Source organism: Acanthamoeba castellanii (assembly GCF_000313135.1).
Source record: "Acanthamoeba castellanii str. Neff unplaced genomic scaffold scf7180000084559, whole genome shotgun sequence".
NCBI lineage: Eukaryota > Discosea > Longamoebia > Acanthamoebidae > Acanthamoeba > Acanthamoeba castellanii.
Window position 1 is genome coordinate 2,866 of NW_004457291.1, and position 14,182 is coordinate 17,047.

General features: G+C 58.6%; 8 protein-coding genes across 8 annotated transcripts; 3 read left to right on the forward strand and 5 right to left on the reverse strand.

Annotated features, from left to right (window-relative positions):
• Positions 1–9: 9 nt before the first annotated feature.
• ACA1_033360 (uncharacterized protein) lies at positions 10–631 on the forward strand (the record flags this gene model as incomplete). Its single annotated transcript, XM_004334153.1, has 2 exons — positions 10–148; positions 228–631. The coding sequence occupies 2 exons, from the start codon at positions 10–12 to the stop codon at positions 629–631; spliced, it is 543 nt and encodes a 180-aa protein (XP_004334201.1).
• A 130-nt stretch (positions 632–761) lies between these two features.
• Positions 762–3,060, reverse strand: ACA1_033370 (tetracyclineefflux transporter, putative; the record flags this gene model as incomplete). Its single annotated transcript, XM_004334154.1, has 9 exons — positions 762–1,367; positions 1,461–1,579; positions 1,641–1,739; positions 1,890–1,981; positions 2,070–2,164; positions 2,209–2,286; positions 2,427–2,618; positions 2,738–2,826; positions 2,856–3,060. 9 exons carry the CDS (start codon positions 3,058–3,060, stop codon positions 762–764), a joined length of 1,575 nt encoding a protein of 524 aa, XP_004334202.1.
• A 348-nt stretch (positions 3,061–3,408) lies between these two features.
• On the forward strand, positions 3,409–5,691 carry ACA1_033380 (rieske [2fe2s] domain containing protein; the record flags this gene model as incomplete). Its single annotated transcript, XM_004334155.1, has 8 exons — positions 3,409–3,660; positions 3,782–3,880; positions 3,998–4,122; positions 4,259–4,454; positions 4,556–4,779; positions 4,891–5,115; positions 5,187–5,386; positions 5,513–5,691. 8 exons carry the CDS (start codon positions 3,409–3,411, stop codon positions 5,689–5,691), a joined length of 1,500 nt encoding a protein of 499 aa, XP_004334203.1.
• Positions 5,692–6,215: 524 nt separating this feature from the next.
• Positions 6,216–7,451, reverse strand: ACA1_033390 (uncharacterized protein; the record flags this gene model as incomplete). Its single annotated transcript, XM_004334156.1, has 5 exons — positions 6,216–6,499; positions 6,602–6,826; positions 6,939–6,999; positions 7,079–7,200; positions 7,274–7,451. 5 exons carry the CDS (start codon positions 7,449–7,451, stop codon positions 6,216–6,218), a joined length of 870 nt encoding a protein of 289 aa, XP_004334204.1.
• A 142-nt stretch (positions 7,452–7,593) lies between these two features.
• ACA1_033400 (Spindle pole body protein Spc98 family protein) lies at positions 7,594–10,215 on the reverse strand (the record flags this gene model as incomplete). The annotated part of the gene is made up of 12 exons (XM_004334157.1): positions 7,594–7,736; positions 7,769–7,851; positions 7,927–8,076; positions 8,159–8,322; positions 8,416–8,553; positions 8,625–8,777; positions 8,859–9,017; positions 9,104–9,223; positions 9,293–9,406; positions 9,446–9,724; positions 9,802–9,974; positions 10,038–10,215. 12 exons carry the CDS (start codon positions 10,213–10,215, stop codon positions 7,594–7,596), a joined length of 1,854 nt encoding a protein of 617 aa, XP_004334205.1.
• A 481-nt stretch (positions 10,216–10,696) lies between these two features.
• On the reverse strand, positions 10,697–11,406 carry ACA1_033410 (uncharacterized protein; the record flags this gene model as incomplete). The annotated part of the gene is made up of 3 exons (XM_004334158.1): positions 10,697–11,022; positions 11,094–11,141; positions 11,193–11,406. 3 exons carry the CDS (start codon positions 11,404–11,406, stop codon positions 10,697–10,699), a joined length of 588 nt encoding a protein of 195 aa, XP_004334206.1.
• Positions 11,407–11,673: 267 nt separating this feature from the next.
• Positions 11,674–12,123, reverse strand: ACA1_033420 (oxidoreductase, short chain dehydrogenase/reductase superfamily protein; the record flags this gene model as incomplete). Its single annotated transcript, XM_004334159.1, has 2 exons — positions 11,674–11,877; positions 11,998–12,123. The coding sequence occupies 2 exons, from the start codon at positions 12,121–12,123 to the stop codon at positions 11,674–11,676; spliced, it is 330 nt and encodes a 109-aa protein (XP_004334207.1).
• Positions 12,124–12,912: 789 nt separating this feature from the next.
• On the forward strand, positions 12,913–14,181 carry ACA1_033430 (uncharacterized protein; the record flags this gene model as incomplete). The annotated part of the gene is made up of 5 exons (XM_004334160.1): positions 12,913–13,091; positions 13,203–13,304; positions 13,401–13,508; positions 13,603–13,847; positions 13,940–14,181. The coding sequence occupies 5 exons, from the start codon at positions 12,913–12,915 to the stop codon at positions 14,179–14,181; spliced, it is 876 nt and encodes a 291-aa protein (XP_004334208.1).
• Position 14,182: the final 1 nt, after the last annotated feature.

Sequence of the window (14,182 nt, forward strand, 5' to 3'; positions counted from 1 at the left end):
TATAATGTAATGCTATACCGAAGCTTCTACCGGGTGATTGTCGAGCGCGTCATGCTCGGCGACAATGGCTCCACGGAGTTCACCAAGCCTACCATTCTGGGCCTCAAAATGGGCGTCTACCTCTCTCTCTTCTACTATTTCAGCACAGGTCCGCTCCCTCGTGTCGTGTGTGTCGTGTGTCGTTTTGTGTTGGAGGTGCTGACGCCATGGCGTGTTTGCATACGTAGACCCCTACGGGGTCTTCTTCAGCGCACCCTGGCTATCGAAGGAAGTGGCCACGCTGATCATGATGTACTACCTCATCGCGACCGGACTGACCGTGGTCCTGCTGGGTCCCATCGCGCCCTTCCCCGTCAACCTGCTCGAGCGCATCCTGCCCTCGCACCTGATCGCCGGCCACCCGTTCAACGATCTCAACGTCCTGCCGCCCCCGGTCTACTACCCCGGCAAGGCGCGCATTGCCGAGGCCCGCGAGGCCATGATCAAGCGCCACAACGTGCTGCCAAGCTTGAGCAAGAGCAAGAGCAAGGCCAAGGCCAAAAAGTACGCCGACGAAGACGAAGACAAGTACGCCAACTACGCCAAGGAATTCAAGGAATCCATGGATGTGAAGGACGCCAAGGATGTGTAAGGCATTTTGGCCCGCGGCTATGCATCGGTTGTCTTTCGTGGGTGCGTTGCGTGCCGTGTGTGTGTGTGGTGCGCGTGTGGTGCGCGTGTGTGGTTCTGTTTGCTGCGACCGGGTGGCCTTGCTCCAGCACTCAGTTCACAGATTGGTCGGTTCTGGCGTAATCAGCCCGCGGCTCGCTGCCCTCGGTGATGACCAGCACCCTCCGGTACTGCCGCCCCTGCTTCGCCACCACTTCCTCTTCCTCGTCACCCTCATCATCGTCATACACCTCGTCCACGTGTCTCCATCGCTCATCGCCTGCGTCCGCGCCCTTCTCGTCCACCACCTTCACGCCCGCGAGCTGGTGGCCGTGGAGCGTGGTGTGGTCGCGCCACACGGAGAACACGACGCAGGACACGCCGAGCGACGCCAGGGTGATGCCCGAGACCAGGTAGTAGATCAGGCCCGGCCCGTTCGTATGGAGCAGCTCCGCCATGACGGGCGCGACGGACCCCGCAGCGGGGCGCCTCGAGGCCAGGTAGGCGAAGAGCGAGTTGAACAGGAGCGGCCCGACGAACGAGGTGAGCGTGTAGAGCGACGAGAGGACCCCGAACAGCTCGCCCTGCCGGTGGGGCGCGAACTGACGCGAGATCACGCCCTTCATGAGCGGCGTCGCGAGCTGGCTGAGCGCGCGCACCCCGATCAGGGCGTAGACCAGGTTGCCGTCGGTGATGATCGCATAGACGAACGCCGTCAGCTGCACGCGAGAGAGTGGGCCGCGATGACGTCAGCAGCACGATGTTTAACGATGGTGGTGACGTCAGCACTACAGGTGGTCTGTGGTCGGTACCGCGCTGTCGGCCAGGGCGAGGAGGATGGCGGCCTTGTCGTTGACGAATCGGATCACGAGGCGGAGGAGTAGGCCCTGGGCCAGGATGCAGCTGACGCCCCAGGCCGAGATCATCAGCCCTGCGTCGCGGCGCCAGTCAGCAGTGGAGATGGTTCGACGGGGGTTGACGGAAGGAGGTACCGATCTGCAGCGAGTCCCAGTGGAAGGTGTACTTGAAGTAGAGGACGTAGATGCTCATCATGCCCTCTTCGCCCAGAAACATGAGGAAGTAGGCCACGGCTGAAGCACACCAACACACGACACACACACACACACACGCACGCACACGACACGACACACACACACACACACACACACACACACACACACACACACACACGACACACAGCTGAGAACAACGAGCGTAAAGGAGGTGGGTGCGGTGAGGACCTGTGCCCAGGGCCAATCTGCTCTTCCAGAGGAGGGACACCGAGCGGAAGGGGATCGCCCTCGACCACCTCCAGGGCTTGGCCTCCCCGCAGCTGGCGGGCCACGATGGCAACGTTGATGGAGGTATGCAGCGTCAATCAATTTGGTGTCGCGTCTTTGGTGTCGCGTAGAGGCAGGTACCTGCTATCGCGTGACTCGGGCACAACGAACACGACGAAGAAGATGTCGGCAGCGATGACCGTCGCGGCGAGGCTGAACGCGATCGTCATCGAGAACTGCTCTGCCCCCCAATCAGCTCACTGGCACTTCTGTGGTGCACCACAGCTTGGGCTCGGACCTTGCTCAAGTAGCCCGAGAGCGCAGGACCGCACATCATCGCCAGGCCCATGGCCGCTCCCTGCAACCAGCGACCGATGGTGAGTCTCACCACCGCCTTGTTCAATATGTGCGAGCGCGCGCGTGGTGCGTGTCTGCGTGCGTGGTGTGTCGTGTGTCGTGTGTCGTGTGTCGTGTGTGTGCGTGTAATTAGGCGAGTACCAGGAGTCCGAAGTTCTGGCTGCGGCGGTGGGGCTCGGACACGTCGGCGACGTAGGCGTAGGCCATGCAGAAGGCGGCCGACGTGGTGCCGCTCAGGGTGCGCGAGATGAAGAGCACCCAGAGGGGCAGGTCGAACAGCACCGCCGCGCCCATCACCAGGTAGTCCACACCGCTCCCCATCTGCTCCCTTGCCTCAGCTCACCGCACACGCACACGCACACCGCACACCACACACCACACACGGCACACGGCACACCGCACACGGCACCCCGCACACGGCACACGGCACACCGCACACTGCGAGGGCGTACCAGGGAGAGCACAAAGACGGGCTTGCGGCCGACGTGGTCGGAGAGCAGACCGAGGACGGGGACCGTGAGCAGAGTGGCCAGCGCGTTGGCTGGTGCGCAGTTCGTGAGCCCAGACCACCACCCAAGCGCACCACTTTGTGGTGGGGAAGGGGCGTATAGGCGCTGAGGAGTCCGAGGGAGAGCGAGGCGCGGCTCAGGTCGCCGCCGCACAGGGCGGCGACCACCTGCGGGACCAGCGGGTAGGCGCAGGCCATGGCGAAGGTGGAGAGGCAGAACGCCACGAAGATGAACACCACGCGTGGTCGGCGTAGTCGGCGCGGCATGCACCCATCCCCCACCCTGCTGCTGCTCTCCATCACCACCTTCATGCTCTTCGCTGTTGGGCCGCCTGCAGCCAGACAGTACTGTTGCATCCCTGCACTTGAGTAGATGGTGAGCGCTGTCAGTGCTCTAACATGTTGTCTTGATAAAGCAAGCACTCACTCGCAGTTCCAGACGACAACTCGAGGATCACTAAACTAGTGGTGGAGGTTCCTTATTGGTTCGGCAACTCCGTCTTTAAGGAAATTGCTGATTGGACCACTGCCTCACTCCATCGAATTTCATTTTTTGTCCAACAGAAAAAAGCTAAAAACTAAACAAAAAAGAAACAACAACGCAACGCACATAAGATGGAGGCCGCACGAGGAGCGTTCGATATGCGCAACCACTGGTACCCGGTGGCCTTTGCCAGCGAGCTGCCACGAGGGGCGGCGGCGACAGGGTCGAGGCCGACCGACCCCTACGGCTTCCAGCTGCTGGGCGACCCCATCGTCCTGTTTCGGGACCAGCACGGCGCGGCCCAGTGCGTGCAGGACAAGTGCTCCCACCGCTCGGCTCCCCTCTCCGTCGGCACCGTTCGCGATGGCCGCCTCGAGTGCAAGGTACCTAAATATATGATTTATTATTTTATTTATTATTTTCTATCATATTTTATATTTTAGTATATTAAATAGACTAAAATAATATATGGAAATGTTGTGTTTGAAGTACCACGGATGGCAGTTCGGGAGTGGTGGCAAGTGTGAGTCGATCCCGTCGGAGCCGACCACCAGGCCCGGCAAGCCCTTCTGCGTCTACGCCTATCCCACCACCGAAGTCTACGTGCGCCTGACCGCACACGCACACACGCATAACACGCACACATCACCGCACACGCACACACGTCACAGCACGCACACAGACCACTAAGCCGGTGGTTCTTCCCTACGCGGCGGGCAGGACTTGGTGTGGGTGTGGCCAGGGGACCCGGAGAAGGCGTCCGAGCAGCACATCCCCCACCACCTCTTCAAGGAGTACCGCGACAAGAGCTGGGGCAAGGACACCGTCACCCGCGACTTTGACATGTAACCCACCACCGCACACGCTCGACCGCACTCACCGCACACACCGCACACGCTTACCGCACTCACCGCACACGCTTACCGCACTCACCGCACACGCTCGACCGCACTCACCGCGCACACACGACCAACGGCGCAGTGAACATGGGCTGTTCATTGAGAACATACTGGACCCGTCCCACCTGCCCTTCACCCACGACGGCACGCTGAGCAAGCGCGCCAAGGCCGACGAGATGAAGGTCGAGATGCTCTTCGACAACGTGTTCGGCCAGGCCCCCGCGCCTCGCAGCTCAGCCGACGATCACCAGACCGACGCCCACTCCCACTTCACCCTCGTACGCTGCGTGCGGTGTGTGCCGTGTGCCGTGTGTGTGGTGTGTGTCGTGTGTTGTGTGTGCGGTGTGTGCAGTGAGTGTTGTTGACGTGTGGGGTGCAGGGGTTGCCGGAGGGTTTCTATGGGATGCAGGCGCAGGCGGTGTGGCCCGCGGACGCGTCGCGGCCGGCGCAGCGGTTCACGTTCCAGACGCCGTGCGTGGTGCGGCTCGACCTGCAGACGTCGACGACCAAGAAGCGGCCCGACGGCTCCTATCCGACCATGATCCAGCTCCACTTCTGCGTGCCCGTCAGCCCCACCCGGTTCCGCGTCAACACCATCTTCTTGTACGCACACCACCGCACACGAGCACACGCACACGCGCACGCGACACTCGCACTAACGACACTCACCACCGCACACACCGCACACACATGACCGCACATGATGGCACACAGTCGCAACTTTGCGACGAAGTTTACGGCGTCGGGCGGGTTTCCGCTGGGGAGTCACCTGAACCGGTGGTACGCGGACAAGATCATGGACCAGGACGTGGAGCTGCTCACGGGCCAGATGGTCAACCTCCTCAACGCGGCCAAGCCCTGGAACACGGTCGTGCGGGCCGACAAGATCGCCGCGCGCTACCGCCGGTGGCGCGACCAGGCCGAGCTCACCAACCCCTGGTAACCCACCCATCCCCTCCGCCTGCCCGCCCACAATGTTACGACACGACACGACACGACACGACACGCAGGTTTTGCGGGTTTCACCAATCGGCCGTGCCGGACATTGAGGATCTCATCGCCGCTGGCGCCGAGAAGGCGGAGACGGACAGTGTCGAGTCGGGCTCAGGGGGGTCGAGGGCCGCGCTGGTGGCCGGGCGAAGAAGGAAGGTGGAGCACGCGACGCCGCCCATAGTCACCGGACCCTACCCGCGCTCCGGCGCAGAAAGAGGTGGCGCACGCCCTGCTTTGGTGTGGGGGGGGGGGCTCGTGTACAAACAATATTTGACTCGAACTGGGCTCACACATGTGCGTGTGCGGTCGTGTGTGTGCGTGTGTGCGTGTGTGCTGGTGCCAGACCTATCGACGCTCTTGATGCAATCCGGGGGTGTGCGCTTCAAACCGCGGACGCGCATTGCGCTGGTGCCGCGCGGGGTGAGGCTCGCGGCCGCCGCCTTGCTAGCCCTTCTCGCCCTGCTTCTCCTGGCGTGGAGCTCAGGCGATCAGCCCCGTAATAGATTGGCCCTTGTTTGGTAGTGCTGATGGTTCGCTGCTGTCTTGGGTTCACATGTGGTGTGCAGCATTGCTTTGTGTGCAACAAAGTGCTGCGTTTGATGAGATCTCAATCAACACACGGTTTGGTTCATTCACTCTTTCACCCTTGCGCCCGCCCCGTTGAGGTGCTGAGAGCGACCCTCTCACTCACTCACTCAACGCATGCATGCATGCCTGCCAATGTCTTCCCTCAATGTAAGGTACAATGTCCGGTGAGCACCAGCGCCGAGTGGTTTGCTGTCGAGCTTGACTCTTCTTCCTTTCTTCGGCTCCATCGAAAGAAAGGGGGAGGTACCAGCCAGGCTGCCGGGCATAGCCACCGCCACCACCACCAACCTGAGGGTGCCTACATGTAGGCAGCGGTGCTGCAGCTGCTTCGTCATGTCGCTTTCTTTCTTCCACTTTCTCCGGACCTCACCACCGCGTGGCCAAAGCTCAGTTACTTTTTCGCTTTTCGTTCTTTCCGCGCTTCATTTTCGAGTTGGGCAGGTCACGCGAACGTGCGCTCAGCTGCTCGTGGGCCTCTTGTCTCTGGCGGCCGCGGCGGCTGCTCGGAGCTTGGCGTCGCGCGCGGCGTCGTGGGTGGTGCCCATGGGCGTGGCGGGCACGGCGGCGGCGGCCGAGGCCGAGGTCGAGGCGGGGAGGGAGAGCGACGGATAGAACCCGCTGAAGTCGAGCCGCTCGAGCAGGAACCGGAGGTGGAGGAGGGACACCGACGACGCGGCGTTGCCGTTCGTGATCTGCGTGACCAGCACGCGCAGCTCCGACACGGCCTGCTTGTACTCGGCACCTGCGAGCAACAACACGCAACACAACCACATAACAACACGTGTCAGGAAAGAATGAAGAGAACAAGAACGAAGGAGTGTCGCAGAGGGTAGCGGCAGCGTACCGGTGCTGTGGATCTTGCTCTGTTTCTTCTTGGCGGCGTCGGTGTCGAGCTCGAGCCCGCTGCCGAGCATGGATCGCTGCATGGCCACCCAGTGCGCGATGATGCCAAAGATCCTGGTCATGAGGGCCAGGGTGGACTTTGACTGGTCGTTGGTGGGCGAAAGCAGACACCGCTCCACGATCTGCGTGAGGAACTCCGAGTGCGACTTGATGAAGTCCTCGATACCTTCCAAGGGGGGGGGGAACACGACCGTCGTAACAGAACGTCTCAGCACCAGATAACCATGAAATGAAGTGAAGAGAAGAAGAACGAAGAGCGAAGAAGAACGAAGACGTACTGGATGACTCGTTGACGATCGTGTTTTGGAATCGCTGCCACGCGGGTTCGATCACCTCCATCTACAGTTAAAAGATGAAGATTGTGAGCACCACCACTGCGGCTGGCACAGCTGAGGAATGTACGGAAGGCTTGGGGTACCATGAAGAAGCCCTGCACGTTGGACAGGAAGAAGAGCATCTCCTGCGAGAGGATGCGGCATCGGTGGAGCAGCCCCTCAGTCTCCTTATCATCGGCGTAGTAGTCTTCCATTTCTTCGTCGTCTGATCATGATCGCACACGAGTGGTGAGGCGCGATGGAGGGCACAACCCCCAGAAAACGCAGAAGCCGCGCACCTTCATCCTTCTCTTTGGCCGGCGCGGGGGATGACTTGCGCAGTGACTCAAGCGAGAACTGACGGTTTTGGTTCTGCCGACGCGAATAGCCGATGTGCCTCTTCCACATGGAGGCCAGCGAGTGGTGCAGGTGCTGAATCCGCCACAAGAAGTTGAACAGCATGCGGTAGGTGCTCATTGCCTCGGGCGTGAAGATAAGCGAGATCGGCATGTCGACGTGATAGTCGAGCGAGAACACCGCCCAGCCACTGCCTGCGTCAACACCTTCCATCTGTCCTCGAGAGTGGGCGCGACCTGGATTACTACGACATCGGGGCGATCTACGAAAATGACAACACAACACAGAAGGGGGAGGGGAGACACCATACCACGCCCTGCTCGAGCAAACGGACATCCAATCGATCGATGATTTGCGGGTCGTCAAACTGTGCGTTGGAACTTCGGACGGCTCGGTCCAGAGTACCTGGAATGGGCGAATCGATTAGTCGTTCGCACCTTGCTTCGTTGATCTAGCTTTGTATGTATTACCGAGAAGGTTGTGGCGGAAGATGGTGCTAGAGGGCTTCTTGAGGTCAGAGCTGCGTAGAAGGAGCAGAAGGAATCGGTCAGGCAGTTAATTGGAGGCCACCCCATGAAGAAAAGAGGAGCTATACCTGATGGAGGTCATGAGGTAGGTTACAAAATCGCCCTGGCCCAGAAGCAAGTATCGCTTGATGGCCAGGCAGTGCTGCAGGAACTTGTGCTTGTCCATAAACACCTGCATCACTCGCCTGTTGACTACGGTCTCCACCTTGGATACGGCCCTGTTGTTTGAATTGGTGGTGTTGGATCAAGCCGGCTCTTCGTTGTCTGCCAGGGTAGCCTTTCGATGAATGGGTACGTTACCTTTCAAGAGACGAGAAGAACTCGACCAACTCCACGTCAGATCGAAGCTCCCCGATGTCACCCCGCAGAATCTGATTCAGCGAGTCCCGCTCGATGCCCCAGAAATCGGTCACGTTGTCGCTGCACTCTCTCATGAGGTTGTGGGACTTGCCGATCAGTAGAATCTGGCAAGGAGAGAAAGGAAGGGGAAAAAGGCGGCCAGTGTCAGTATAAAAAAAGCCTTATCTTATGCACCTGTGCCGCCGCTCGGAATGCACCTTGTTGGCCAGAGACGGAGGAATAAAGGAAGGCAGCGCCTCTGGCCGCAGCTGGTACTTTGCATGCCAGAGCTGGTGGGCGGGCACGTCCGGGTCGGTAGCGACGAAGAACTCTTGATACGGATCATTAAGCGTGCCCTGATCGCCGTTCGTGATACATATATCATAAGCGAGTGAACAGAGGCGCAAGCGTGTTGGCCAGTGTGTACCTCCAGCATCCAGGCTCGGATCATGGCGATTATGGGCTTGGCGGTCTGGTTGAGCACGCTCAGCGCGACCGAACGCCAGATTTTGCTGCCGTGATAAACCAGCTTGTAAACGGCCGAAGCCATTTCCCCTCCGTGCTTCCCTTTGATGTTATCCTGCACGACACAAATAAACACCCACGGTGAGCACCCACATAACACTAGGATCGGTATCGGGGTGAGTCGGATAATACATACCACGAGGATGTTGAGGATCTGCAGCTTTTCCAAGGGACCCTTGACCCAGGCCAACAGGCGGTGTAGAGTGAGATCGCTGCCCTCGCCGATTTGGTTTTCGAGAGCCGCCAGCGAGCGGTAGTAGTCCGTAAGCTCAATCTTGACCGCCGAATAGAATCCCTGAGAGTGACGGTGGCCTCGAGCATCAGCCTCGCCGCCGTCTTGCCAAACAAACGCACGCTCAATCTCAAGGCGAGAAAGAGTACCTGGGCCACAATACCGGGTTGGGCCGTGGAGGCATCTATCGTTTCGCGCAGACGTTTGCACAGCCACCCGATCTCGCACACGCAACCGACGAGCTGTCGGATCGAGGTGGACACGTTCACCTTTGATGTACGGAAGAAGCGTCAGATGAACCTAAAGCAGACACCGACACAACAAGCGGCGATAAGTACCTCTGGCGGGATGGCGAATCGGTCCAACTCGTCGTTGTATCTGATTACTGAGCCCTCGATGCCCTGTAGCACGTACAGCGTGTCTTCGAGAATGGCGCCCAGTGCCACCTCCTCCTGATGGTCGGTCAGCAGCGGTCGTCGATGCGGGCGTACGGCAGGCGACTCTTGCGGGGTAGAGAAATTGGGAGATGCGGCAGCGGCCGAGGAGCCGACCGAAGAAGCCTGGCCGGGTGTAGTGTAGCCCGGCGTGGGGTGGATGGGCGAGATCGACGAGATGAGCGAGGCCGGGTACTTGTGTTTCTGATGCGCGGCGGGCGTCTTGAACTTTGAAGAAGAGATCGAGGAGGCTGGGGTCGGCCTCGCGTGAGCCTCTTCCTGGAGTCGAGAAGAGCTTCGCACAGCCACAGGCGTCTTGTCTGGCAGGGCTTGAGCCTGGCGTTCACATGTGCGAAGTGAGCAAAGGCTGTGCAGAAGGCGCAAAGAGCCGAGGGGAGGAACGGGCGGGGTACAGAGAAAAGGGTCTTGGGCATTGTGGAGGTGGGTGCGTCTTTGTTGATGCCTCCCTTGAGTTGATCTAGCAGGTAGAGTATGGCCCAGTTGCTGCTCAGTGAAGACGAGGTTCCAAGCTTGTTGAGGTACTGGTCCAGCAAGGCAGCCTCGCCGAAACCCTTCTCCCGGCTCACTACGGACATGGGTTTGAATTGAGCAGGCCTTATCGAATAAATTGAAGGATTATTGGGTTTACCTGTCTTGCGTATGCGAGCGATGACCTGGGACTCGTCTCTATCCAGCGACTGCTTGGCATTCGTGCTGATGAGGTGCATTAACAATCCGAAATACTTCTCGTATTGCGCTCTGTTCTGGGGCGAGACAAATTTCGCGACCAGCAGGTGCACGCATCTCACCAACTCCTCGTTTTCCATCCTCTTGGCAAGCGCCGCCTCGTCCGTCTGCACTGTGCCCAATTAATCTCCTTTGTACTCGATTTCTCTTCGCCTCTTTGTGTTTCCCGCCAAAATAATTGTCCCCAACCAAAGGGGAAGAACAAAAAAAAACAAAGCTCGAGATGCAAGCATGCACCAGCCAACAGGCTCTGTGAGCTAGTGCAACGACTCCTAGAGTACCGCCAGAGACTAGCCGAGGTGAAGAAGCGACTCACTCCCGCCCTACAAGAGCACCAGGCAAACTTGGGGAAGTGGGCAGTCGTTTTCCAGGGGCGAGAGGACGACATCAAGCTCGAGAGCAGCTACGATGCCGCTGCAATCGTGCTCTCAACGAACAGGAGAACGGAAAGGACTACTACGTGTTCCACGTGATCACACACAGCGAAGATGAGGACTGGGGTGAGGAAGAGGGTGTTGAGATAAACAAAGGAATAGAAACAGGTAACGAACGTCTGGGATGTCACAGACGGGCCATAGCATGTGGATTGAGGAGATCGCCCCACAGAGACTGGCCACCATCAATACGGTATCTGTCATTGCATCGGTGTGGGTTGTAAGAAGGGGAAGGTGGCGATAGCGACAGTGGGCAATACACGTTGGGGGAGCGTACACTTGGCCGGTGATGTAGGAAGCCATGGGGGAGGCAAGGAAGGTGGCCAGATAGGCCACCTCCACCGCTTTTCCATGTCTCTTGAGGGGGATCTTTTCGATGGCTCCTTCCACGACCTCCTTGGCATAGCGATGCGTTCCTGAGTCTCCGATCACGCCGGGAGCAACAGCATTCACCTGGACACGACGACGCAGGCATCAGCACACAGAGGTTCAACTCAGAGGCCGCGATTTTGAGCTTTACATACATTTATGTTGTAGGGACTCCATTCGACCGACAGCGTCATCGTCATGTTCTGCACTGGTTCATCAGTACGCAATGCTGCCGCACAGATAGCAGTACGTACCTCGACGCCAGCTCGAGCTGCACCGGTGTGGACCATGCCAGGGAATCCTCGAGCCACCTGAGCCGTAATACTCACAATACGCCCTGTCTCGCCCGTAATTAAGATGCCAGCTCACGAAGAGAAGAAGAAGAGTTAGAAGGAACCTTTCTTCTGAGGAATCATGCAAGTGGTAGCCACCGCGTGCGTCATGTGCCTGCGTAAGAGCTTGCTCCATGAGCCAGTCGCCAGGCGCACACTACTAAGAAGAGTCAAAGAGTACCAAGTCCCAATGAGGTTATTGCGGATGACCGCTGCAAATCTGCACACATGTGGCAAAGGATCGATGGTTGGTGATGGTTAGCGTTGCGACTCCTCTATTGGCAAGTCCTGGACAGGGTACCCATTGGGCGTGATCGCCTCTGCAGCCATTGGGAATTGTCTGGTTTGAACAACATCAACAACAAGGATGTGTGAGAGAAGGAGCAATCCACGCATTGAAGCTCTACGCAGTGCCTATGTACCCGCCAGCGTTGTTGATCAGGATGGTGACGTCGCCCAGTTGCTTTTGGACGTCGAGCACGAAGGACTTGACCTGGTCGTAGTCGCGTATGTCGCAGCACCCAACGTGCACGCCCGCCGCACCCTGCGCCTGCAGCTCCTTGGCCGTGTCATCTAGCGGCTCCCGGCGCCTGCCACATATCGCCACCTGCCTCAACAGACGTTAGAGCCACCCACCGTTGGCTGATTTGATTTATCGATTTATCGATTTATTGAAGTGATTTTATTTATTTATTTCTGGTTTATTTTATTTCTGGTTTGAGGGGACCTTGGCTCCAAGCCCCGCGAGCTGGAGAGCGATCTGCCGCCCTATGCCGGTGCCCCCGCCGGTGACGATGGCCACCTCCCCCTTGAGCAGCCCCTCGGCAAACACCACTCGCGGCAATGCCTCCATTTCCTCCACACGTGCGCATAAAGCGAAGCCCCTGGCTGGTCAAAAAAAAAGAAAGCTAAATAAATATATCTTACGCCCAGCCAAGCGTCACGGTACTCGAACGCGCACACCGGTTGAGCTGGAGAGCTGCGGTCGAGCTGGATACGCCCGAAGGTGCGCCAAGAAGCTGCCACACCGCTACCGCGGAGGCGGTGTTGATTGGGGTAATCACGGCGGGGCGGAGCTACCAGGCCTTGAAAGCGGACAATAACCAAAAGAAGCAACCGGACAAGACTGAAGGCACTCACGCGGGCCGCCAACCAACTTCATCTTTGGTTTTCTCTCCTCTTTGTCCACCCGTTCCTCCCCTTGTGGTACTACTCCTTCGTTCCTTCTCCGTGCAACCCTAGGACCTTAGCGACAAACAATAAGAACCAGACGAAAGAACCAGCAGAAGATCTGAAGGATTCTGCATCGCATCCCTCGATTGAAGCAGTGTTCGGAGAAGTAATGGAGGGGGACACCCTTCTCGATTCGGATTCGGGCAGCTTCGATTCGTTGACATTTCTTCCCGCTGGCTCCAATCTCGAGGAACGGCCCTCCAAAAAGCGCTCATTCGACAACCTCAGCAACACATCCACAACCCTGCCCTCCACATCATCACTTCAGCGAGCGAGCGCCCAGAAAGATAAGAAGAAACGAAAGGTATCCTTCATGATCAGCGACGACGATGAGGGAAAGAAAGAAGTGGCAGGAAAGCCAAATCATGACGAGGGGGACATAAAGTTGAGTAAGGAGGAAATTGAGGAGATGAAGCGGAAGACGGAGCATTGGTGGAGCCTGCCGGACGGCACGACGCAGGAGGAATTCGATCACGCCTTCGACCACTTCAAGGACGGCAGATACTTCCAGACGCACATGGAAATCGAATGGATGGATGTACAAATTCAACGGGCATGTGGCCGATTGCTCTCACAGGACCAATTCAGGTGTGCTTCTCTTCCCTTTCATCTTCGTGTCCTTCCCCTGTGGCTTTTCGTGCACAGCTCGCCTCCCTCGCTCGCGTCCCTTCCCTTCTCATCTTCCCGTCCCTTGTGCAGCGACCCCGTACAACAGCTGTGCGCAGCGATCCATGCAGCGATGACGCACAACGATGCCGAACGTGTGGCGAAGCTTGTCCAAGAGGACCCTGAGCTCACCCAGTGCGTCATTCGACCCTCCTGTGTGTGTTGATTGAATCACAGGCCTTCACACTAAACGGAGGGCTTTGCTACTGCTGCATCACCTACAACCTGCAGGCTGATGGAGCAGTATAAGGCGTCTCATGTCGACATGCTTGTGGAGAGACAGAGGCTCACTGACAAGTTCGGCATGATCCACTCGGCCAAGATCGCCATCAAGTCCGAGTATATGCTCTCTCCCTCTTCCTCTTCCCATTCAACCTTTCTTCTCGCAGCCCATCGCTCACCTCGGGCACCATTCACCGCCCAATGCACACAGGGTGTACGTGTGCTCGGCCACCCGTTTGAAGCAGGCCGGCAAGGAGGTGACGGATGAGGCGGTGGAGGAGGAGCTTGCCGCCTTCGAGCGCGGCGTGAACACCGTTCCGGGCAGTCAGCCGCAGGGAGGGTGCATCATGGCACAGGGCTACCGAGGGCCACCGATGGACGTCTCGGGGATGGGCACCTGCCCAGTGCGACACGATGGCCAACAACAACAATCACTACCACAGTCGCCACAAACAGGTACCACTGACAACCGTTTACCGCTCCACGCGCTCTCATATGCAATGACCTCTCACCTTTCACTCATGCTTGTGCGTGGCTCACACACACAGCGGCGGCTCATCCACCACCTGCGGGCGTGTGCCCTTTCACGGGACGAAGGGCGCCCACAAGCGGAGGTGAGCCGAGCCAGAAGCAGCAGCAGACCCGCGTCGAGGAGAGCATGAGTGCGCTGCCCGCGCCGAGTGGAGCGCGTGGTACCACGAGCGTGTGCCCCTACACCGGACACAAGGCGCCGACATGCGGCGACGAGGGTGTCCAGCCGCCCGAGGAAGACGACGGCGTCGGTGAATGAT